Source organism: Varanus komodoensis, unplaced genomic scaffold (genome assembly GCF_004798865.1).
Source record: "Varanus komodoensis strain SLA01 unplaced genomic scaffold, ASM479886v1 scaffold13_1, whole genome shotgun sequence".
Taxonomy (NCBI): domain Eukaryota; kingdom Metazoa; phylum Chordata; class Lepidosauria; order Squamata; family Varanidae; genus Varanus; species Varanus komodoensis.
In genome coordinates, this window is record NW_025335408.1 from 4,214,776 (window position 1) to 4,236,025 (window position 21,250).

Below are 21,250 nucleotides of genomic sequence, written 5' to 3' on the forward strand. Positions count from 1 at the left end.
CCACCTTTTAAAATGGAAGGGGGAAAACTGCACAAAAGCCAGGAAACCACCAATTAGATGTGAAGAATAAGAGGGCAGGGAAAAGGACAGCTGGGAAATGTTGGAAGGGCCTATAAGAAGGTCAGTTTTGATCCACATACCTGAGGTTTCAAGGTGGAAATCCTTGTCTTACCTATTTCCTGTAACAAAAGATCTACAGGTATTTTTCCATAGAACTGTAAACCCCATCCATGTTGAATGGACAACTGAGGAATGCACAGACCATGCTGTGATTTTAAATCTTCCACACATACCTTGCAGGTGTAGGTTTGCATACTAAAACTAGTTGAGGCTGCATTTGTTATGCATCTTTGCAAATAAACTGATTAATAAGATACTGAATCTTTTGTGCTGGCTCAAATCTCTTATTAAAGAAATGACTTGTCAAGATTGTTTCTTAAACATAAAATAAAGGGATAAATGCATCTACACTGTGTTGTTCATAGCCAAAGAAATGTGCAACCTCTCATTTACTGGGAATCTGGTCATATGGTCACAGCAAGGAGATACACTCTAGTGGTTTATTTCCTCTGTCATACAGGGGGAATTAGCAGACTTACCCATGACAGAGCAGCTTCCTCTGTCCTACACACCTACCAAGCGTGGCTTGTTGCCAAGCTTATGAACCCCCCTGCAATCGTGCAAATTGGGTCAGGGCCTCTGTAATCTTTTCCACTCCCACTTCCCAAGATGTGAATGCAGGGATGGGAACAAAGAGAAGGTTTAGGTTTGGGAAAAAAGGGTTAATTGTTGGGCATGTGTGATTCGTGTTCCTATATTCCCCCGGGTGATGATCCTTTATCTTAATTGGATCTACTCAATGTGAGACCAACAAAACTCAGTGCTGGGCATCCCAACATTCCCTAACCCTAACCCTAACCCTGAACCTTATAATCATTGCTTTCTTTGGAAATCATCCAGAAGGTGACTAGAGAAAAATGCATTTTCAGTCATGGCACCTCATATTTGGAATGTTCTGCTCTAAAGAGACTGGAGTGGAGTGAACAGCAGTTTTGTTCGCTCAAGTATCCCATCATACTGAATAGCTGATTAGGTGTTTTTAGCATCTTCTGTGGGGCTTAAACATCTGGTTATGACTCAGTGCATTACCAATGCTACTGTTGGTGCAGAACTGTTGGTGTTTATATTAATCCAATAATTTATATTCCTGTCCTTAAACAGTCAGCAACACAGAAGTCTTGTGCTGATACCCTGCTAATGTTTTGATCCTATATCCCAGCTTTTGCAGTCCTAGACAAACAACTACACTTGAACATTTATCAAAGCTGCTAGACTGCTATACATGTGTGATGAATGTGTTTGGGTTGCAAGTCACAAATTTTGCAAGCCTGACCAAAATCTGCATTTCTTATAAACATATAAACTGCCTTACTTATACAGAGTTCCCTGTTGATAAGCAGTGCTCCAACCATTTCAGCTGAGGAAGCACATCCGTGTTCAGATATGTTTAGTGTCTGCATCATGGGGTTCCAGGTTGAAGCTCTTGATAGTAACATTAACTGCAAAATGAATTTCTGGTGGCTTAACTCTTCTAGCAGCTGTAGATAAGTCCTGGAAGTCCTCTTCTACTCACTAATGATTCTTTTAAACTATTAATTTGCAGACCCTGGTAAAATCACAGGATTACTAGATGTTCTCATTACTACTAGACTTCGAAGTGCTTAAAAAGGTGGCTTTTAAAGTATTAGCTTGACGTAAGATCATGGAATTTATTCTATCTCTGGTCTGCTGCTTAATAATCATTTCCTTGGGTCATGTAATCATATAGGCAGCAAGGCTCAAGTCTTTCATTTTCTAGTTACATTTTAATTAAATTAATGACCCACACACCAAAGTGGAACACAAAAGAATTTTGATATCTTAGAATTCTGCAAAGAATGTACGAAATCAGTCACTCGTGTGCTTTTCCTCCTAATGTACCCCAAACAGTCTGTAGATGGAAAACAGATATAATCATTTTGTTGTTGTTGTTAGTTGCAAACTCGCGTCTGACCCATCGCGACCCCATGGACAACATCCCTCCAGGCCCTCCTGTCCTCCACCATCCCCCGGAGTCCACTTAAGCTCATGCCAACTGCTTCAGTGACTTCATCTAGCCACCTCATTCTCTGCCGTCACCTCTTCTTTTGCCATCTATTGTTCCCAGCATTAGGCTCTTCTCCAGGGAGTCCTTCCTTCTCATTAGGTGACCAAAGTATTTGAGTTTCATCTTCAGGATCTGGCCTTCTAAAGAGCAGTCAGGGTTGTTCTCCTCTAGGACTGACCGGTTTGATCGCCTTGCGGTTCAAGGGACTTGCAGGAGTCTCCTCCAGCACCACAATTCAAAGGCCTCAATTCTTTGGCACTCAGCCTTATGGTCCAATTTTCACAGCCATACATTGCAACTGGGAAAACCATAGCCATGACTATACGCACTTTTGTTGGCAGGGTGATGTCTCTGCTTTTAGTATGCTGTCTAGAATAGAATCATTTACTGCATCACAAAACAAAAAACACCCCCCCACCAAATACCTCTGTGTTCTAATAAGTTATTGAACAATGGGCATTGAATATCAAATGTAATTCTTTTTTTTTATACCTTGAACAAGTTTCTACTTACAACACACTAATGAGGGCTACCATTTTAAGCAATGAAATTCAAAGTGTCTCTTGATAAAATTTTAAATATTCTGTAGGGAAAGGAGGGATGATGTTAGATATTATTGTGATCCTGATGGCTCTGGGCTTTCCTTCTGCTTCATCTTCGAATTGGCAATATTTATGTATCCAATCGCCTCATGCTCAGAGTGCCTGTGCCAGCAAAGGAGTGCTTAGAATGGAACATATCCATCATGCCACCAATGCATCATTTACTAGCTCTGACATTACATCAGTGTTGCAAGGACATTATGGCAGAATTTCAAGCTCATAAGCTGTGGCAAATATGCAAGCCTAGGATATCAAAATGCCAATGAAATATAAACACATGCGTCAACAAAGACTGGCTTTAGCTATAGGCTTATTTGTTGTTGAATGTTTATTAAACTTGGTTCTCCAGAGAAAAGTATCAACTGCATAGCTGAATTATGTGTGATAATTTTAGCATGCAGCCAATTAGAAAAAAAGCAGGCAGATCACGAGAAATCTCCTCTCCTGACTAGTGCTGTCACCTCTGGGGAAGCTGTTCTTCTACTGGTCACTTCTAGCTGTGGATTTTCATATTTATGGCACATGTTATTATGTCTGGGCCTAAGGAAACCACTGCTACTATAACATAGAGTTATAGTTACTTAGAGTTAAAGCAAGCCATTTCTTGCTACCCCCAACTCCATTGGAATACTTTAAAACCACCTAGCATCTGGCATAAGAAAGAGATTCAGGCATGAGGTGGGTACCGACACCAGAGATAAACAGAACAAAACAATATTTTGTACATAAGTAATTTTTAATATTTTGTATGGATTTTTCAAAAGACTGCTTACTGACCATTCTTTGGGACTCAAGAGGCACTTGTGCTGTTATAAGCCTCTAAGGACTTCTTTTAACCTCAGGTGAAAGTCCCTAACCTCTGCTCAAGCCAAATACCCTTGCAACAAGGTCCAGCTTGGCCTACAGTCTTCCTCTGACACGCAAGCTCCTTCTGTTGTATCACTGGCTGCTTGGATGGTTTACCTGGGCTTGTATTCCCTACTTGCATAGTCCTCTTCTGGCAAAATCTTGGGAAAGCCTCTTGGTCAACACCATTGTCTGTTCCCTACCACTGATCTTCACCAGGCATCTAAGTTTATCCCATAGAGAAAGAATAGCCATTTACATTCTTCTCAGCCTTCTCTGAGTCCTTCTCAAACACCACATTCCAACCAGACCTCTCTTCATTCCAACTTCTACAAACCTTTCTGATGAAACCCTTAGCTGTCTATTTCCGTACCTTAGCTGCCATTTCCACCCATTCTTTTTTACCTCACTAGAATGCCCAGCCAATGAAATGAGAGAGCAATTTCCCTGAACCAGGCTCCTTCTAACAATACCCAAAGCAATGGTCTCTCCCCACCCTTCAGAATGTCGCTAAGCAACTATTATATATTTTATCAGCAACAAAACAAGGCCTCAAGCCCATTCAGATAGATTTTTGCCTCACAGAGGCCACACAAAGTACACATTACAGAACAATAGTTATATACAGGCATTTCTTCCTACAGATTGAAACAAAATACAGAAGCATCAGGAGACAACTGTGAAAGAACCTTTGTTATAGCAGCACTTGAGTTTGCATTTGAGCCATCTGAAGTGTCTCATAAATGAGGGTTGCAGGTGCTCAATTGAAAAATGCTATGACATTCTAGGAAGGCAGAACAGAAAATAAATGCAATTATTCTTTGATTTTCTTTCTTCTTCTTGCTTTATTTATTATTACTGGACATAGTCTTAATTCTTCAATGCAACACAATGCCATGGTGCTTGTGATTCTTTTTCAAACATTCACTCACCCCCCACCCACAATCCATTGCCCAACAATGTAAGCTGTTGCCAGAGTCTGTTTGCTCAGTGGCATTGCACATCTCCCATGGCGATGTAGACAAATCCATTTAAACCAGAATTCCACAAACACTGCAAATGGTGGATTGTGTTATTCTTCAGTGCATTCCCATACTTTTTCTTTGGCACTGGATTAGTGTCTTTTGAAAGTCTGGCTGTATTTTAAACAAAGCTGCATTTTAACTTTTGCTCCTAAAATGGTGAGGGATGGGATTTTTGATCAAGTAGTAATTTATCTTTAATTATGGAAAAAACATAATTAAGTATTATCACCTAATTGCAATTGCTTGTGGAGAATGTCACATACTCCTAAGCAGTGACCCATGCTACATTATCACTCTGATGCTACAGAGTTGTAAATCTGTATTTTTGTCTGGAAGCTAGCCAGCAAAATTAAAAGTAATCAACATGCTTCTTCAAAGTCCAGCTGTCAAAGTCATCACCTTTATAGCTCAGTAAATTAAAGCCAGTCTGCCACTGCAATTGCTTATTAGAAACCTTTTGCAGAAGCACCGACCATGAACATTTGTTCCTGTGTTGATGATACATCCATTCAGCGAGGTTCTAAATTAAGAACAGACAGTGCACAGCCTGTATGATGCATCAGACCCCCTATAGGTTTCCATTGCTCCCCCTCCCCAAGAATTTGCTTTGCCGCTGCAGGGAGTCCATCATCCAGGCTTCCAGAAGGGATGGGGAAAGAGGGTCTGGCAAGAGGCTTATCATATTCAGCCAGTGGCCCCAACCTTTTCTAAATAACTCTATTTAAAAGAAAATGGCCTGTTCAAAATACTTCTAAGAACAGCTTCATATCTCTTCTACATGTTTGAGTTAGACAATTTAATGTTTCAAGGCACCACCAAGGTAGCTTTTATATCTGCAAATAGTCATCTAGTACACTATTGCAATTTTTTAGAAGCAATCTATAAAGGAATTTTTGATATAATACAATAGGCACAAGTCATATAATATAAATAGAAAAAAAGTCATAGAAAAAAGCATGTTGAGCACCGTTGGGGTATAGGTTGTATCTGTTTCTTATTCTAAAGACTATGTAAACTGTCACTTACAAAAAAGGAACAATGCGATCTCACAATAATTTCTTGTTTTGATCCTTCTGAGAGGGATGTTACTAGGTTAAAGTATTACTGTTAGATACAGTGGGTTCCCTTATTGGTTGCAGTGGACTTGGCTGTTCATTTAAATGTGAGCTAAGGTTTTCAGATGTTAGGAGTGAAGAATTAAACACAATCTCACTCAAGTCTGACTTGATGGATACCAGATGAGGGTCTTCAAGGCTTAAAGGCTCTTCTGCTAAAACCTGTGTATTCTCTCGTGTCATGCCCACATCTGAGGGTGATTTCCTTTTCATGCGTGTGTATGACTTGTCAAGATTTTCCATGCCTTGATCGGTTTTCTGAAATCGCCCAAAGAACCAGATGAAGAACCCAAACAAAGCAAAAGCCAGTAAACTTGGAATGAAGGCCAGGCATTTGACATCTAGACTTGCGCCAATATAACGGCTGTGCAGAAACATGTCCCCTTCAGCATAGGTCCTGTTGGTCAAAGGGTTAGTGTTGTTTGACCGCCATTCCCAAGACAGTTTGGTTCTGTTGAGGGCCTTTAAGCTTTCTGAGTCTTCCACAGTGAAGATCTTTTGACCGGGACCAATATATTGCCCATATTCGTGTGGTTTGTAAAATATTTGATTCTTCCACATGTTCAGATCCAAGATGAGTACAAGAAATATGATTCCATAGTTAAACCATTTGCCTGTAGCAGGAGAAAAACATTAAAAAGATAATTACTGGACAAGTCTTTCCATAAGGACAATGAATGAAATAGGCCAGGCAGCATCCCTTGGAAAAATAAGAGAGTCTTTTCAATTAATGTAATTAAAATTCCACTAAGGTTTGAGACTAAGTAAGTTCTACAGTTCTGGAATGAAGTCTGGCCCTGTAATAAATCACTAAGGAGTGCAAGCCAGTCATACAACAAATTGAATTCATACAGTCATTTGTAGGTGACCCATCAATTAAACCACTAGGAGATGCATTGTAGGTCAATAAGCTGAAACAGCAGCCTCTTCAGAACTTTAAAAATAGTTACACAAAATTCCTTTCTAAAAAAAATTATGGCTGCTGCTGATGGGTCATCTTAAGTTACTGACGAGTTGTTATGGAACACACATATTAGTAGAATGCTGGTTTTCTGAAACTGATACAAGTAGCTGCATCATTTCACAATCAAATATTTTATCATAGAAATTTGCAGTAATTGTCATCAAGGGCCCATACCACAGTTGTTATAAGCAATAGTTATGATTCAGTTGTTATTAAATATGGTTTGGATAATTGGACGTTTTCCTCTATGTGCCTCTTACAGATATGAGTTGATAAACTTTGCTTGGTAAGTGGTAAATTGAGATTATGCTAACTTCTCCTAAGCTCAAGTATACAACCAACTTGACTCCTGTCTTTGGAAAAACTGGTGATACATTCTCCTTCTCTATTCAATTGCCATGTCTTTGAATGTTTCCTCAAAAGCCACTGTTGCACAAATCCCTTCTGGAATCATCTCATCTTTTCCCTGAATCTTTGCTACGCAGCTCCCAGCTCGGAGAAAGAGAGAAACAGCAGTCATCCAAAGATGCTAAGTTTCTCACAGGCTGCCGCAAGAGAGCTAAAGAAATTTTAGCATTCTTATAGGATTTTTGTCTTCTCTAGAACAGCAATACAATGGACTCAAGGTTCTCAGGAATGCAGTACCAGATCTTTTTTATCAGCAAATACACTGGAGGGTATTATCTGCTACCTCTGCAGACTGCTAGCAATATAGTGTCTATTGTGTAATGAAAAGTATTTTGGGAGGCCCAGTCCTGAATGGGCAACTAATACCCCAAGGTTTTCAACAGACCTGCCCTGGCTGGACAGGAAAACTGCTAAAACTGGTCTGCTGATCTGCATCAACACAACTGTGAGCATTTTTCAACCTTCTTGGAGATATAGTTATCATGATTAGCATCTGCATTTCAAACTTGGGCACCACTTCGTTGTTTATGGATATATTGGAAAGTATTATTGCAGACTTATTTGATAGTATCCAAAGCAAATCCATTCAAACTGTTGCTATTTTCCATAAAATAATTATATTCTTTACCAGAGCTTCCATAAATCTTTGCATAAGAAGCCAAAGATGTTATTTATACACTGGCTTTTTATGCTGGCATAAACAGTCCCCTTTGTTTTATTAGGAATTGCTCCTCAAATGTGAGAACTATATAGGCTGCACTGCCTGTTCTTTTGCTATGGAGCCTTCCTCAAATTCAGTGGCTTGGCAAATGATCCATGGAGGCTGGACATCTCTGTGTCAGTGGGGTAGTGTATTAATTCTGGTTTGTAATCTGAACTTTCAAGGAGCTATCTATGACACAGAACCTATTTTGGAGGCCCTGGGCCAGTTTCAGAACCATGGATAGCTCCTTGAAAGTTCAGACTAAAGTCCAGAGAAGCCACATTGCTTCAGCAACATTGCTACAACGTCCATTAAGCATCCACAGAAGAAAACAGGGCTATGTCATTTCTGCCTTCCTTCCCTGCAGACAGTCCTGAACCTGTGTGGTTACTTGACTCAGGCACTGGACATTCCAAGAAGAAATACTTCAAGTACCTTTGCGGGCTGAGTTCAACCTACAGACGTTCAGACCCAAATTCAGCTACAGCTCTCCATCTAGCTACATTTTGCTCTTCGGTTCTCTCATCAATCAGTTACCTCAATTGCAAAACATGTCAAATGCTTCTGTTCCACCAGAAAGCCCTGTGCTGCCACCGAATGCTTTCCTAGCATGTTTGCAGACACACACACTGTACACAGATGAACCAAACAGTAATCCCTCAGAGACTTCAGTAACAACTGCTCTGCTTGGATTGCTTTGTTTTTTTACCTCTGACCTTTCTATTTTTGCCTGCAGGGTCCCAGAGGCATCCCTGTGCCTGGAGTGCTCATACTGAATCCAGCTACACATACTCTGCCTTAGCTGTAGCCATCAGCATCTCTGTGCAGATGACAACTGCCAGCAAAATTCTTTTTGGAGATGACTTCATCACTTAAATTACTCAGGTTGATGTTACTAAGTAGCATTCCCAGTTCAATAGGCATTTCTGCCATAATGCATATTGATCCCTATTCTGCACCATATCTATTTTATCCAGGATAACTATTAGCCTGTCACCAGCATTTGCACATACTTTATAGGAATGTAGAAGTTCCTTACATCAGATCAGAGTATTTCTCCATCTGACCTCCATGTTCTCAGCCACAGGATGACTGTACTGTCCACTGCTGTTCATTCCGTTTTTAATGGGAGAGACCAGGGAGCCTAGACCCTTCTGCATGCAACACACATGTACACAACAACTGAGACATCCCTTTTTAAACTTATCTAATGAATGGCTATTAAATCGTTCTGCTATACATATGACTGATTAGATATTATGCAGGAAAAAAATACTTAAATTGACAAGAGTACTAAATATACTAACAAAGAATTCTTCAGTATACCTCATATATGGTTTAACCTGCACCTGACCCTGGAAGTTTTCCAGAATTTTGCTAGTCAGAGTAAAGGTGAGGAACACTGGGTTGGCTCCAGATTTAGGCATATGTAACTGGGCTGGTGGAGGTGGACTTACCCACCCATCCTCCCCATATGGCAAGGAGAAGAAAATTCTACACAGAGGGTTGTAAAAACCCTGTTAAATGGGGTGAGCTTTGGTTGGAGAGGGCTTCCAAAAATCAGACACAGTCCTTTCATGAGCAAAGCACTTCCATTTCTAGAAGACATATCCCGATTTACACATTCTGTAAATTATTTTCTGATACTGCTTGGTCTATAATTCAATAATTCTATAACAGATGCATTGCCATACAATTTCCCATGGAGTAATTGCACATTATCTTTAGTATTTATATACTGAATCCTAACTGAATGAATATAACTATATGGAACTCCAGTGTGGGTGGATAATAAAATAGATTTTAAAGAATCCAGACAAGCCCCTAAATGTGTTTTAACAAGGAAACAGTTGGAGAGTGGATAACTAAACTTACTTTTAAGTCTTACAAATCTCCCTGGGTACCATAGAAACTAGGCTACCCTGTGTATTTACATAAACTGCTGCCTAGGAAAGAATGCAATGAGCCATCTGTCAAGGGAAATCCAGATGAGTGAAGCAGAGTCAAAAATGCAAGATCTTTCTATGTACAGAGATAAATGGAAGAATGGAAATGAAGATAAAAACGTATTTAACATGGACTAAAACACACATTAGGAACACCCCAGACAAAGGAATTATAAATAGAAGTCAGCACTGTGTTTCAAGCATGGGAGGTGTTCCCTGAAGCATAAAAGAATAATGGAATACATTACAGCATCAATACTGCTGATGTTTCTGTTAGCTGGCCTTGATAGAGACCTGCTGGACAATGAATTACATTCTGTGCTGAGTTTTGCCAGCCATGTGGTTCATTCTCCATAGATCAACCGTAGGATTAAGGGGATGGCATAGTTTATTTATTTATTTAAAACTCTGAAACTTTTGCTAAAATGGGGACTGTAATCTGTGGTACACCAGTCCCATGAGTTCACTATTAACATATGTGGTGTCCCGGATTCCTAAGAGATCATTTGTGTATGAGCCGCATGGGTGAGGGAATACACTTGTTACCAAATGCATTGATTTAATGCCAGTTAATGGAGCAGTTTAGCCAGGACTGTGGTTTAAACAAGATGAATTGGGCATTCTACCAAGCATGTGACAGCCAGTGCATGGTTATCTGGTCCTCTATATATTTGCAGCCCACTGGGTACCACATCTATCGGCCCAGGTAGCTGAAACAGCATTCTTTTCACAAACTGATCATATGTGGTCTGTGTGCTCGGGGCAAAATGCTTATTTTTATTCCAGAAGTCAGGATGGGCCTCACAACATGTAAACTTATGTAAAGAGAATCAATGGATTATTCCAACAGCTTCTGACATACAGAAGGTCTGAAAGTTAAAACATTGAAGCATGGAAGTATGTAAAAAACAAAAACCCAGCACTTACATTTTTAAACATGTTTTGAAATGGGGTGGAGTACAGCAAACAGATGAGTTTTCAAACTTCATCTTGGTTAGGGCCAGATGAGGTTTTCAAGCTGCTGGGACAAGGACCTGGGACCATTTCAATGTGGCTAATCTGGGGTCCAGTACAAAATGAGCTCCCAAACAGGGTTTTAAAAACAGGGCTTTGCTGGAATTCACTTGGCAACTTAAAATTCAAGGGGAGAATGTCTGGTAAATCAGGCTATGCTAACCCTCATGAGAGGGCACATAGAAAGCAATTATTTACCCAAAGAAGTTTATCCTGAAGAGGAATGACTGAACAAAATAGCTATGTCAGTTGTTTGGGCACTAATTTTCTGCCAGTGGTCTGTAAAGTACTGCAATTATAGAAACAGAATAGAGCAGAAATTACTAGAAGTACAGAGCATCAGGTAACAGCAAGAAATATCCTCCTAAAGTGTTGTTATAAAGTCCATTCGGTTTGGCCTTTGTGCTACTGTAGTACTGAAGCAATAATTTTTTCAGAGAACATGAGATGCATAAAGCCCATCGGCCAGTCCATGAGTGGCATGAGTGGATGCTGAAGTTTTGGCAAAAGGGAGATGGGAAAACATTCTAAGGGCCACTGATAAATTATATTGCTTTCTGCTGTTCAGTATTTTAATTTCAATTTGCTTAACCATACCAATATCTCTTTGCCAAATGTTCTGAAGCATTCATGGTCTGAAAACACATTTCATAGCTATATCATTAATTTTGCTCCAAACTGACTGATAAACAACCACAAATGCTTCTTTCTTATAAAGAGAGCATAATTTTCAATGAATCTGGAACACAGTTATCTGAAACATTTCTGGGATTTTTCCTACCTTCTAAATTCTAGATTTGGAAACAGGGAATCACAGTGTCTCTGTAAGCAACAGAGAACAGCTTAGGAAGTTCCAAAGTTTATGAACAGGGCTCAAAACCTAGCATTGATCTAAGAACAGATGGGCCAGGCAAAGCCCACCCAGAGGGAGTTTCTCATGCTGATTTGATGCTGTTTATGATTCTCCTAAAAATGGCACATGGCTAAGATAAAGCAAGCTCTTGCATCTCTAGTGATGTGATATGCATTCAAATAGACTGATTTGTCTAGTAAATCTAATAAATAAAATTTATTAATTCTGAGCTGGAAAATACAATTCCACAACTCCTATACATGGCCCACTCTCCAATTAAATTATGCTCACACAAAAATATCCCCATCAGTTTATAACATCTGGGAGAGATAAAATGCACTGTACAGACATTGGCCAACCACGAACAGTCTGCTTTTAAAGAGCAGTACAAAGAAAATAAAGAAGAACTTCCAACCGCCAAAATCATTTATTGCATGTCGATGGAATTTCCTTTGTATCCAAATGGTCAATATGCCCACAGCTTCTTTCATTTCCTTTTGATTGTGGCTTGTGCCAGAAAAGATTTAATAATCCTTGCTCTTTTGATCACCAGTACACGATTTTCATCAATGTTTCATGTAGCCATTTGGTGCTCCTGCTCCTACCACACACAGGGTGTGTGTGTGTGTGTGTGTGTGTGTGTGCGCGCGTGCGTGAGTACATGATTTCTATCACATGGTCACCCAATGCATAAGGGGGCGTGGGCGCATACCAGCTGACACACTAGCCAGCCCTCTGTGTTGCTATGCTAGGTGCCTTGGTGCCTTGTTTCCTCCAGTAACTGCACATTCAGCCTGACTATGAAAGATCTCCGTCTGATAATGCAGTATGCATGTAGGCCTTCTCAATGGGAAGGGTGACACTTACTCCCTCTAAGCTTTCCACTGTTCTCAGTCCCTTCTATATTCTCTTCCTTGCACCTTTAAGAAGAGGCCTATTGAGAGGAATTCTTTTACTCTGAAAGGACATCAGACATGCCCAGGTTCATGCCATTCATCAGACACTCAAAGGATACCCCATTTTATAATGAATTAAAAAGGCAACTTCTAAGCTTCCCACTGATTTATGCTTCAGTTGGATGATTTCTGATTCTCATCAGTTTCAAAGCACTCCAAGAGCCCTATCTTATTTTATATGGACACTGCAGTAGGTATCATTGTGTTAATTTAATCCCATGTCTCTGGTCCATTATGCAAATTCTTCCTAGGTGGAAGAAATAATACCAATGAAAAGAAAGATTTTTCAAAGAGTTTATCTCCTAGTCTCTCTATTTACATTTATTTCACATGAATTCAAGAACTACTAAGGTCCAGATAAAGAATACCTCTGAATCTGCCATTTGCATCTCAGGACAAGCTACCATTGGTACCAATGGAACTTAAACTCTCCCAGTCCATTCCCCTTTCTGATCTCAACACTGCTCAGTTTTCCCCATGTCTGCTACCTACATAGGAAAGAAATGTGCACATAAATTGTACTCACACTATAAATGTTATATCTAAGTTATTGATTATGTATAATTGATACAAATTCTTCAGCCCAAAAGCCCTTTGGAAATTCAAATCATCCTTATATTTGGAATAACTTTTTAATCTAGCTGCTATGAGGACATCCGTATTCCTATTCCCCTTGAATGCCAGGTGCTGCTACATCTTCAGGTTTGTTTTTAGGCAAAGGCTGTCTAAGCAGCCTTTTAAAAATAACAGCAAATGGGAGGGCCAGAGATGACATGATCACAAATAAAATGGTAGCTGAATAAAACTGTAGCAAGGTTAGGCTAACATCATAGAGCTGTTTTGGAAGGCCTGGTCTATATGAAACATTTAGTGCAGTAAAAGAAAATTCCTGGAAGATACCATATCAGACTACAGATAGGATTGCAGCACCAAAGCATTTCCAATAAATTGATCCAACCCACAAAAGAGACAAAACTGCAAGTGTGAGTGAAGGATTCTAGCCAAGCCATTTGTCTGGTATGTGAATATTCCAAGTATACTGGATGCGTGGACCTTCTCCCCTACAACTTGTAGTGTGAAGTCCAGGAAATTTCATCATCTCCTCTGTCATTTGTGGGAAACCAGCCCTAATTATGTAGAATGAACTGAATTCTGGAATCACTGAATTCTGGACTGTATCACTTTAGAATAATTGACTACATACCTTTCCCAGATTTAAAATAAAAAGGGAATGCCAAACAACACATACCTGTTATATGTATATGATACTCTTCCTTAAAAATCTTTTGGAAATGAGGTAATCTAAACTGGAAGTGTGCAGCAGGCAAGCCAGGAAGATTTACATCAACATCTCCCATAAAATGTGGGAACTCCCAATCCTGGTGAGAAAGAAAAGAAAACACTTAAAATATGTACAGCCTACTTTCCCATCATAAAAAGTGGTTCAAAAAGAACTGAAAGATTCAATGTGATGATTGATCCAACTGCGGAGTGGATTCTGCAAGTGATCATTATGGCTAGAACCATGTGGAATTGAATGAACATACTACATGAGTATATCACCTTCATGAACTTTGCAGTTGCTCTCACAAGACCTCTGTCTAGGAAACATGTCACCTGAGAAGATGCTAACAACAATGCCAGGGTTACTCATGTGCAGAGATCTCCCAAAGCTTCTAGGAATATCTGTCAGATTATTTGTCCATCAATCTCGGCACTATTTATTCCAACAGGCAGAAGCTTTCCTGGGTCTGAAGCATAATTGGTTATCTAATCCTTTAGACCAGGGAATGGATTTAGAAGTCTGGGCATGCAAATCATGTACTCTGCCTCTGAGCTATGTTCCCTCTTGTACTTGTCCTGCAGAGGAACAGCCATTACTAGCATCATTAATGTGATATTCAAAGCCATAAATAGCTTGGGGACTGGTTACCTGAAAGGTTGTCTCTTCCTATATACACCTGCCCAAAACTTATATTGAAGATCAGGGCCTTTTTTAAAGAATGTAAGATGGGGTAAAGCAGGCTGCTGAGGGATGGGAAAATCAGCACCAATTAGTCTTGAATCCAAAGATGAGTTAACTCAAGAAAATTCATGTGAGGAACTCTATTCCACCTTGATCAGGAGGGCTTCCAAATATTCAGAGGAGCTCTGCAGCAACTGCGTATAGCTTTAAGCAGAAGGAAAGGACGGGATACTTTTTTCTGCCATGAACTTCCTTATCTTAGGATTTCTCCCACTTCTAACCTCTCAGTTCGGCCACTTGTTATGAAAACATGAGAAACCAAGTAGACCTTTATTCGGTTTTTATAAAATAATTCATTAACTTTAAATTCATCCAGCACAAGTGCATGCAACCAGTTAAACAGCAGTTTTCTTCATTGACCTGTGATCCAAGAGCACCTTTGTGTAAATCTTAGATTATTAACATTCACAACTTTAGCAGCACATTCTGTGGATAATTGCATTGTGATAATCAATTATTACAGGACCAGTGAAAAGAGGAAAAAATGGAGTCCTTGCTGAGCTTCATTATAAACTATAATCAGAAATTGATTCTTTTCCTTTCCAGTAATAGTCCTTGCTGCCATAATTAAACTACCAGATCATGGATAGATGATTTAGCAAGAAAGCACCTGGTCATAGCATCAGTAGGCAAACAGAGCTACAGCCAAAGGCAAAAGGGGTTCCTAGTCAGTAATGCTGAGAGTCTATGCTTCTAGGACCACATCCCACTGAAGCTGACTGACCTCTTTTCATGTATATTCAAGTATTGCCTCCCACAACCAGAATTTGGCCTTTTATTTTATACCTTTGGTCCCACTCAATCCACTAGACTATACTAAGCATTGTGATGGCTCTAGAAGGAGCTGAAGAAACCATGAAGGAACATGTATGCTATCCAGTCTGGGGATGTGATTTAATTTGGCTTTGCTCCTGGGTATGTAGGTCATACCTGTAAAAGCAGCACATGCGACCAAGTGTGACTGCAGCTTCTCCTAGAAGATTAGGGTTTGGCCACTCAGATGGGTGAGATCTGGGTATTGTGCACAGATCTCCTTTGACTTAGTTTAACACTATGTGCTACATCCAATTGAGTCACCGAGGCTTCCCTACACAAGGCATTTATTCATGATTCCTCACACATGGAAGCATGTGAGTCCTTTATTTGATGTTCTCATCCTCCAAGGCCTCTCCCATGTTTTCCAATGATTCACACAACTTTTTTAAGCAAGAAAAATGCAGTATTATCATGGATGCCATCATAATTTTCTTTATAGGAATTTTTGCAAATTTGTTGTATGCCAAAGCACCACATTTTGGTTAAATAATGTAACATATAGGAACACTTTAAAAGCCAGATAAAATAAAAACAGGGGAAAGGGAAGGGAACTAATGGACGAAGCCTCAGAAAAGGACTAGCTTAAATGCCTCTGGTAGAACTTCAAGACACACCTAGATGCAGGCAGCACATTACACCAGGTGGTCAAGAGACCATCTAGAGTCATTACTTTGAGAGATTCCTGATTGCAGAAGACAGGCAAGCTCTGTATTCTGCACCTCTTGCTTTTATCTCTTTTATACAATCTACTAATTAAAGTGCTCTTATATTTACCCACAAGTGTACTTATTGTCTTAGAGCCACTAGAAGAACATATGGCTAAGAGATATTAATCAATCCAGCTTACACACAAGATACAGAATCTTTATGTGTGCATCCTCTTTGCTAGACCCCAGATGCTAGAAATCACTCTAGGAATGTTCTATGCAATGTAGTAATACAAAAACCTTACCCCAAAATACAAGTACCCCAATAAATATTATATTGTGGTAACATTCTTTCCCCCTCTTTTTCTTAATTGGGGTGAGTGTCTGGGTTTTATTGCCCCTCCTGCAAGAAGAGGAGGTTCAGTGAGTCTCTTCTCAATGGTGGTTTTACCAGTAATTCTCCTCCAATAGCAGCTATACGATTTAGGAAATAAGAGCAACTGGCACCAAAGGGGTGCTCTTCTTTTCTGCAGGCTACTAGCTATGTCTTTGTCATAACATGTAGATTGGCTCTGAGGAACAATGAATAGTCACCTGCATCAGGACCGGCGAATCATACATATGTATGCCACATGGTTTTTGCCGAAGTCCTTGTGCATTTATGTTTTCCCCTCTACCATTTGCTTCCCTGGAGGATTGTGTCATATTTTCCCCTGTTCTTTTCCCTGTAATTTATCATTGGTATGAGTCTGTTCTCACTCCCAATCTGTGAGCAATCCCTTGAAACTGCTAGGTACTGCAGTGTCCTGTGGATGGTTTGCCAGTAGAAGGGCAGCTCTGCTATCAACTACAGTAATCCTGGAGTCACCCTGTCGTGTTGTGTTAGTTCTACAGGCAAGCCACTTTAATGGTTGCTCTGAGTAAAAATACTGTTTTTACTCGGTTGCTCCTGCTGCTTCTGCAGACTTCATATGTCTTGTTTCTGAATGGACTGACCATCTCCATCTCCCATAAGGGTGACACAGACACAAACACACACATGAACTGGTGGGTTGGATGTTAAAGTCTTGCACTCAGTAGCTGGAATGAATGGGAAGGGATGGCTGGATGCACTACCTCTTCAGTTCTCTATTCCTGCACCCTGGCAAACAAAGGCTTTAAAGAAAAGAATGCTGAAATTCACAAAGTAGTTATTCAATGTCTGTCTGCTACTCATTCAACAACAGGCCTTCCAGTGAGGTGATGCTGGCAAAGCCTTTCTCTCCCATACACACATTTTACAGTGAAGAGGATCCCCTAGACTAGGGCCCATGAGCACATTTGGAAATTTGAAACTGTTTGTGAATGCCAAAGAACATGCCTCATTGGTGGACTGCAGCTTTGGCATATGCCCATTTGATCCTGGATTGTTTCTTATTCTACAAAATCTTTTCTTTCGTGTCTTTTGGATGCCTCAACTTCTCTTTATTATTAGAGCCCCTTTAATGTCTAATTTAGCTCATTGGTGGCAGTGCAATATAGTGCTTCTTCTAAATCTATGCTTTGGTAATGTCCAGTAGTTGTTTCCATTTGGGAAGAGGTTACTATACATATAAAGTTTGTACTGGAACAGTCTTTATCATTCAGTGATGTACATGCTCCTTCAATTTTTTTGCCTGCATCATTGAAATTAACAAATGGAAAGGGAAATGGATTTTTTGCATTCTTCTGACAGATGACATGAATGGGTGGTATATAAACACCAGCTTCAAACAAATACTTATTTGACTATTTGGTTTGGTAGAAACCTGTATGTACTTCATACAGATATGTACAACTTTCTACCATCTATATTTAGAATAAAGGCATGGGAAGGTGAAGTTGCCTGTGGGCAACACCTTGGAACTCTACTGCAGAGCTTTCAACTCTTTACTCCCTGCCAGCTAATAATGCGTCAGATGATGCTTAAGTTCCAAGAAACCAGGGGAGTGGAACTGGCAAGAATTTTGGCTCTCACTTCTGCAGAAAGTTCACAGCACTTTCACAATAGCAGTGAAATTGACAAGCTCTTGCAAGAAAAGTGGCTTCCCAGTCCCTGAACCAGGGAGCCTTGTCATTTCATTTCTCTGATCTTTATCCCCATTGCACAAGGCAAAGAAAGAGGCTACTGGTTATTTACTCTGTAATGACAATTGTGAGCATTCAGCAAGCACTCACTATTGGCATTAATTTTGGCCTGCAAAACTAACATCACATGCCGAGATGTATCACACATCTTGTCTCAGAGGGAATTTTGAAGGGTCAGGCAGTGATCTATGGATAACCCACAGTAAAATTAAATCAGAAGCAGTTCAAAAATTGAGCAAACAATACATGTGAAAATCTAAGTTGCCAGAAGTTTGCCTCTATAAACAAGAACTGATGTACTAAAAAAAAGTGGGTTGGATTATCATGAGAAGCATGAGTCCTCATGAACACACATGGCTAGGGCAGCTGTATCAGCCTGCTTGACAGAGTCCCTGCCAGATGACAGCTCCTGTGCAGTCCTTAATCAGCTCTGGATATCAAAGATGGAACACAAAACACTACTAGTGGCTCTCTAGTCATGAATAATCATTCTCTTAAAACAGAGACTGTCTTAGCCAGAACATCAATATTGGTTTTGGCAGGTTTGTCAGCTGGAAAAGGCTCTTTTTCAAACAAGAGATCTCCCAGACAGCAGATACGATGTTTTCACAGCATCACAGGATATAGCAGGGAAGTGAAGTTCCTCTTTAAAGACAAGAGAAAGAGTAAGGGGATTTGACCATGGCTTGACTGTTTCCATGCTTATTCTTAAGGAGCCAAGTGCTGGACATTATATACAAGTGGGTTGGCCTAATATCCATGTGGCCCTGCTAGCAAGGGGGGAAAAGGCAAGAGTGATATGAAGCAGGACAGTGGCAGGGGAGGAAGTATAGAACTAGATACCATCTACTGTTACTCTGTTCCAGTTCTTTCATGCCACCCTCAATCTATTACCCTCTGTGGAGTTCCAAATTGCTCTTGCAACATCCATTTGGAGCCCTGACATGGGGAAAGCCGCTGTGGTGAGCAAATTGGTGCAGAGAAGCAGCAGGCACAGGACAGAGAAAAAGTTAATTCTCCCTTCTGAAAACTGTTCCTTTATTTCACCTTCTCTTTCCCAGGAGTTTTGTTTTTCCTAGATGGGGGTAAAGGAGCTTTGGGAGAGAAAATGTCTTGCAGGTAAACTCTTGCTTTGCCTGAACTCTGGTTTGAGGGTGCTGACAGTGTGGGAACCTGTGGATTTTTAAGTCCTCTCTAGGTTATTGTAATAGGTTAAGAGGAGAAATTCAAAACTCAGCTATGGACAATCTCAGTTTTATATACTGGTCAATATGAGTAGGTGTTATATCCACCCTGCTCTGATCAAGAAAAGAGAGGAACTGCAAAGAACTGTTATTAAAGTAGAAAAATACTAGCACCAACAAGCCACTCATCATCTGCAACATATTAAAATGCCAGAATATAAATATGGAATATGCAGGGTAATGAAGACAGATCATATATATAAATAGGTATTGAAAATTCAATTCCAACTCAATGCAGAAATGCATCTTACAAGACACTTAATGATTAATGATTTAGAAATGTGGCCTTTCTTTTCTGACAATCTGTTCAGTATCTGTATAATTGGCATTAATAATAATAATAATATCTATCTCAGTGTCAGAAATCATTCCAATCACTGCCCTGAGGTTCCCTTACAAATTCGCAGGTCTGACAACCATCCCTTTATTATTACCCATCCCCTTTAGCTCTTCTTCTGTGGTAACTACTCATGTAGCAAAGGTTAATCACTGTATGAAACAATCACATATTCTTGAATATTTCAGTGAGTAATCATGCAGACTTTTGTTGAACCATAGGCTCCCTCTCTAGGTTAGAGACCATGCTGTGCAGTGCCTGATATCGCATTAGCTACTGGACAATGACTTTCTAAACTAAATTGCACATAAGCTTCTGTAATGGTAAAAATAAATGTGCACAGCCACATCAATCATCCACGTTTGTCCCTTTTAAAACATGCACAGGAAGAGCTCATTCCAATTCATTATTAATAAAAGTAACCTGGTGATTCAGTCTGATTTTATGGCCATTTAACGCTAATGAGCCACAGAGCACAACTACTGCAGAAACCCATGCATGTCCAGACAGAAGTAAGCAATGGATTCCCCCTTAAGTATGTGTGCAGAGAATTTGAACTTTATGCTACAATCCTGTACCCAGTTACTGTGGAATAAGCTCTAGTGAATGTAATAGGACTTGGTAGACCAATATACATGTCTACTCAGAAACAGGACTGCATTGTTAGAGGATTTAACTTCTACATTGGGATGGGTATCACACCACCTGTGACCTGCCTGTAGTCTTTCTTGTCCCTGCTGCATGTGTGAAACCATGTCCTACTCCAGAGGGAGCTTTACCTTCTGAGTAAAGGTATAGGCTGAAACCAGCATCATGTACAGCTATGGAGTCCTGATTGTTCAGTCCTGCCGAACATCCCACCCTTTGGCAAATGGAAAGGAGGCAGACTTTCTGGGGACTGATGCAGCCTATTCCCTACACTGAAAGACTCTACTTTGCAGATGTCTTTTCCAGAATACACACCTGGAATCCTAGGGTTGTGGATGAACAGAATACCCAGAAAAGGGGATTTTTTGGGAGGTGGGGGGAGCTGACAGTGAACAGTTTCAGTGCCCAGCTCAGAACTACAACCGGCCTTTTGTTATGTGAGCTTTATGCATTTCACATGCAATGATGTGTCTGCCTTGAAGGAATGGAAAGAAATCCCTTAACAAAACCGAAAATTTAACATTGGCTAAGGTGATTATCCTGACCAGTGTGGCAAGAGTTACACTATTACTTAAATTTTGCTTCAAATTTTGAAAGCTCTTCAGATACTCTAGCTACAAGCCTGGAAGGCAAGTCAATATGAATACATATGTACCAACAGGGAAACAAAACCCATTTGAGCTCAACAGATTGCCTGCCTGCTTCCAATCAGATAATTAGAAATGAGCTAAATTGCTGGGGGAGGGGATATTCCATAGACTTCTGTTTGTAAAAGAGGCCATCATTTGTGCATATTTTAACTCAACTACTTATATTTGCATAGATAACTACCTGGAAACCACATAGCT

The 21,250-nt window shown here is 40.0% G+C and overlaps 1 protein-coding gene across 4 annotated transcripts in view; it reads right to left on the reverse strand.

Moving 5' to 3' along the window:
• Nucleotides 1-3,465: 3,465 nt before the first annotated feature.
• The window catches only part of TMEM117 (transmembrane protein 117), a 214,907-nt gene continuing 197,122 nt past the window's right edge, over nucleotides 3,466-21,250 (reverse strand). For 2 of the 4 annotated variants that reach the window (XM_044422904.1, XM_044422905.1), the window contains 2 exons: nucleotides 13,828-13,957; nucleotides 3,466-6,348 (listed from right to left, as the gene is read on the reverse strand). In XM_044422904.1, coding sequence (XP_044278839.1) covers nucleotides 5,708-6,348; nucleotides 13,828-13,957 — 771 coding nt within the window. In that variant the 3' untranslated portion in view covers nucleotides 3,466-5,707. Of the gene's footprint in view, nucleotides 6,349-13,827; nucleotides 13,958-21,250 lie in introns of those variants that run through there. The other 2 variants (XR_006413964.1, XR_006413963.1) reach the window with 1 other exon arrangement.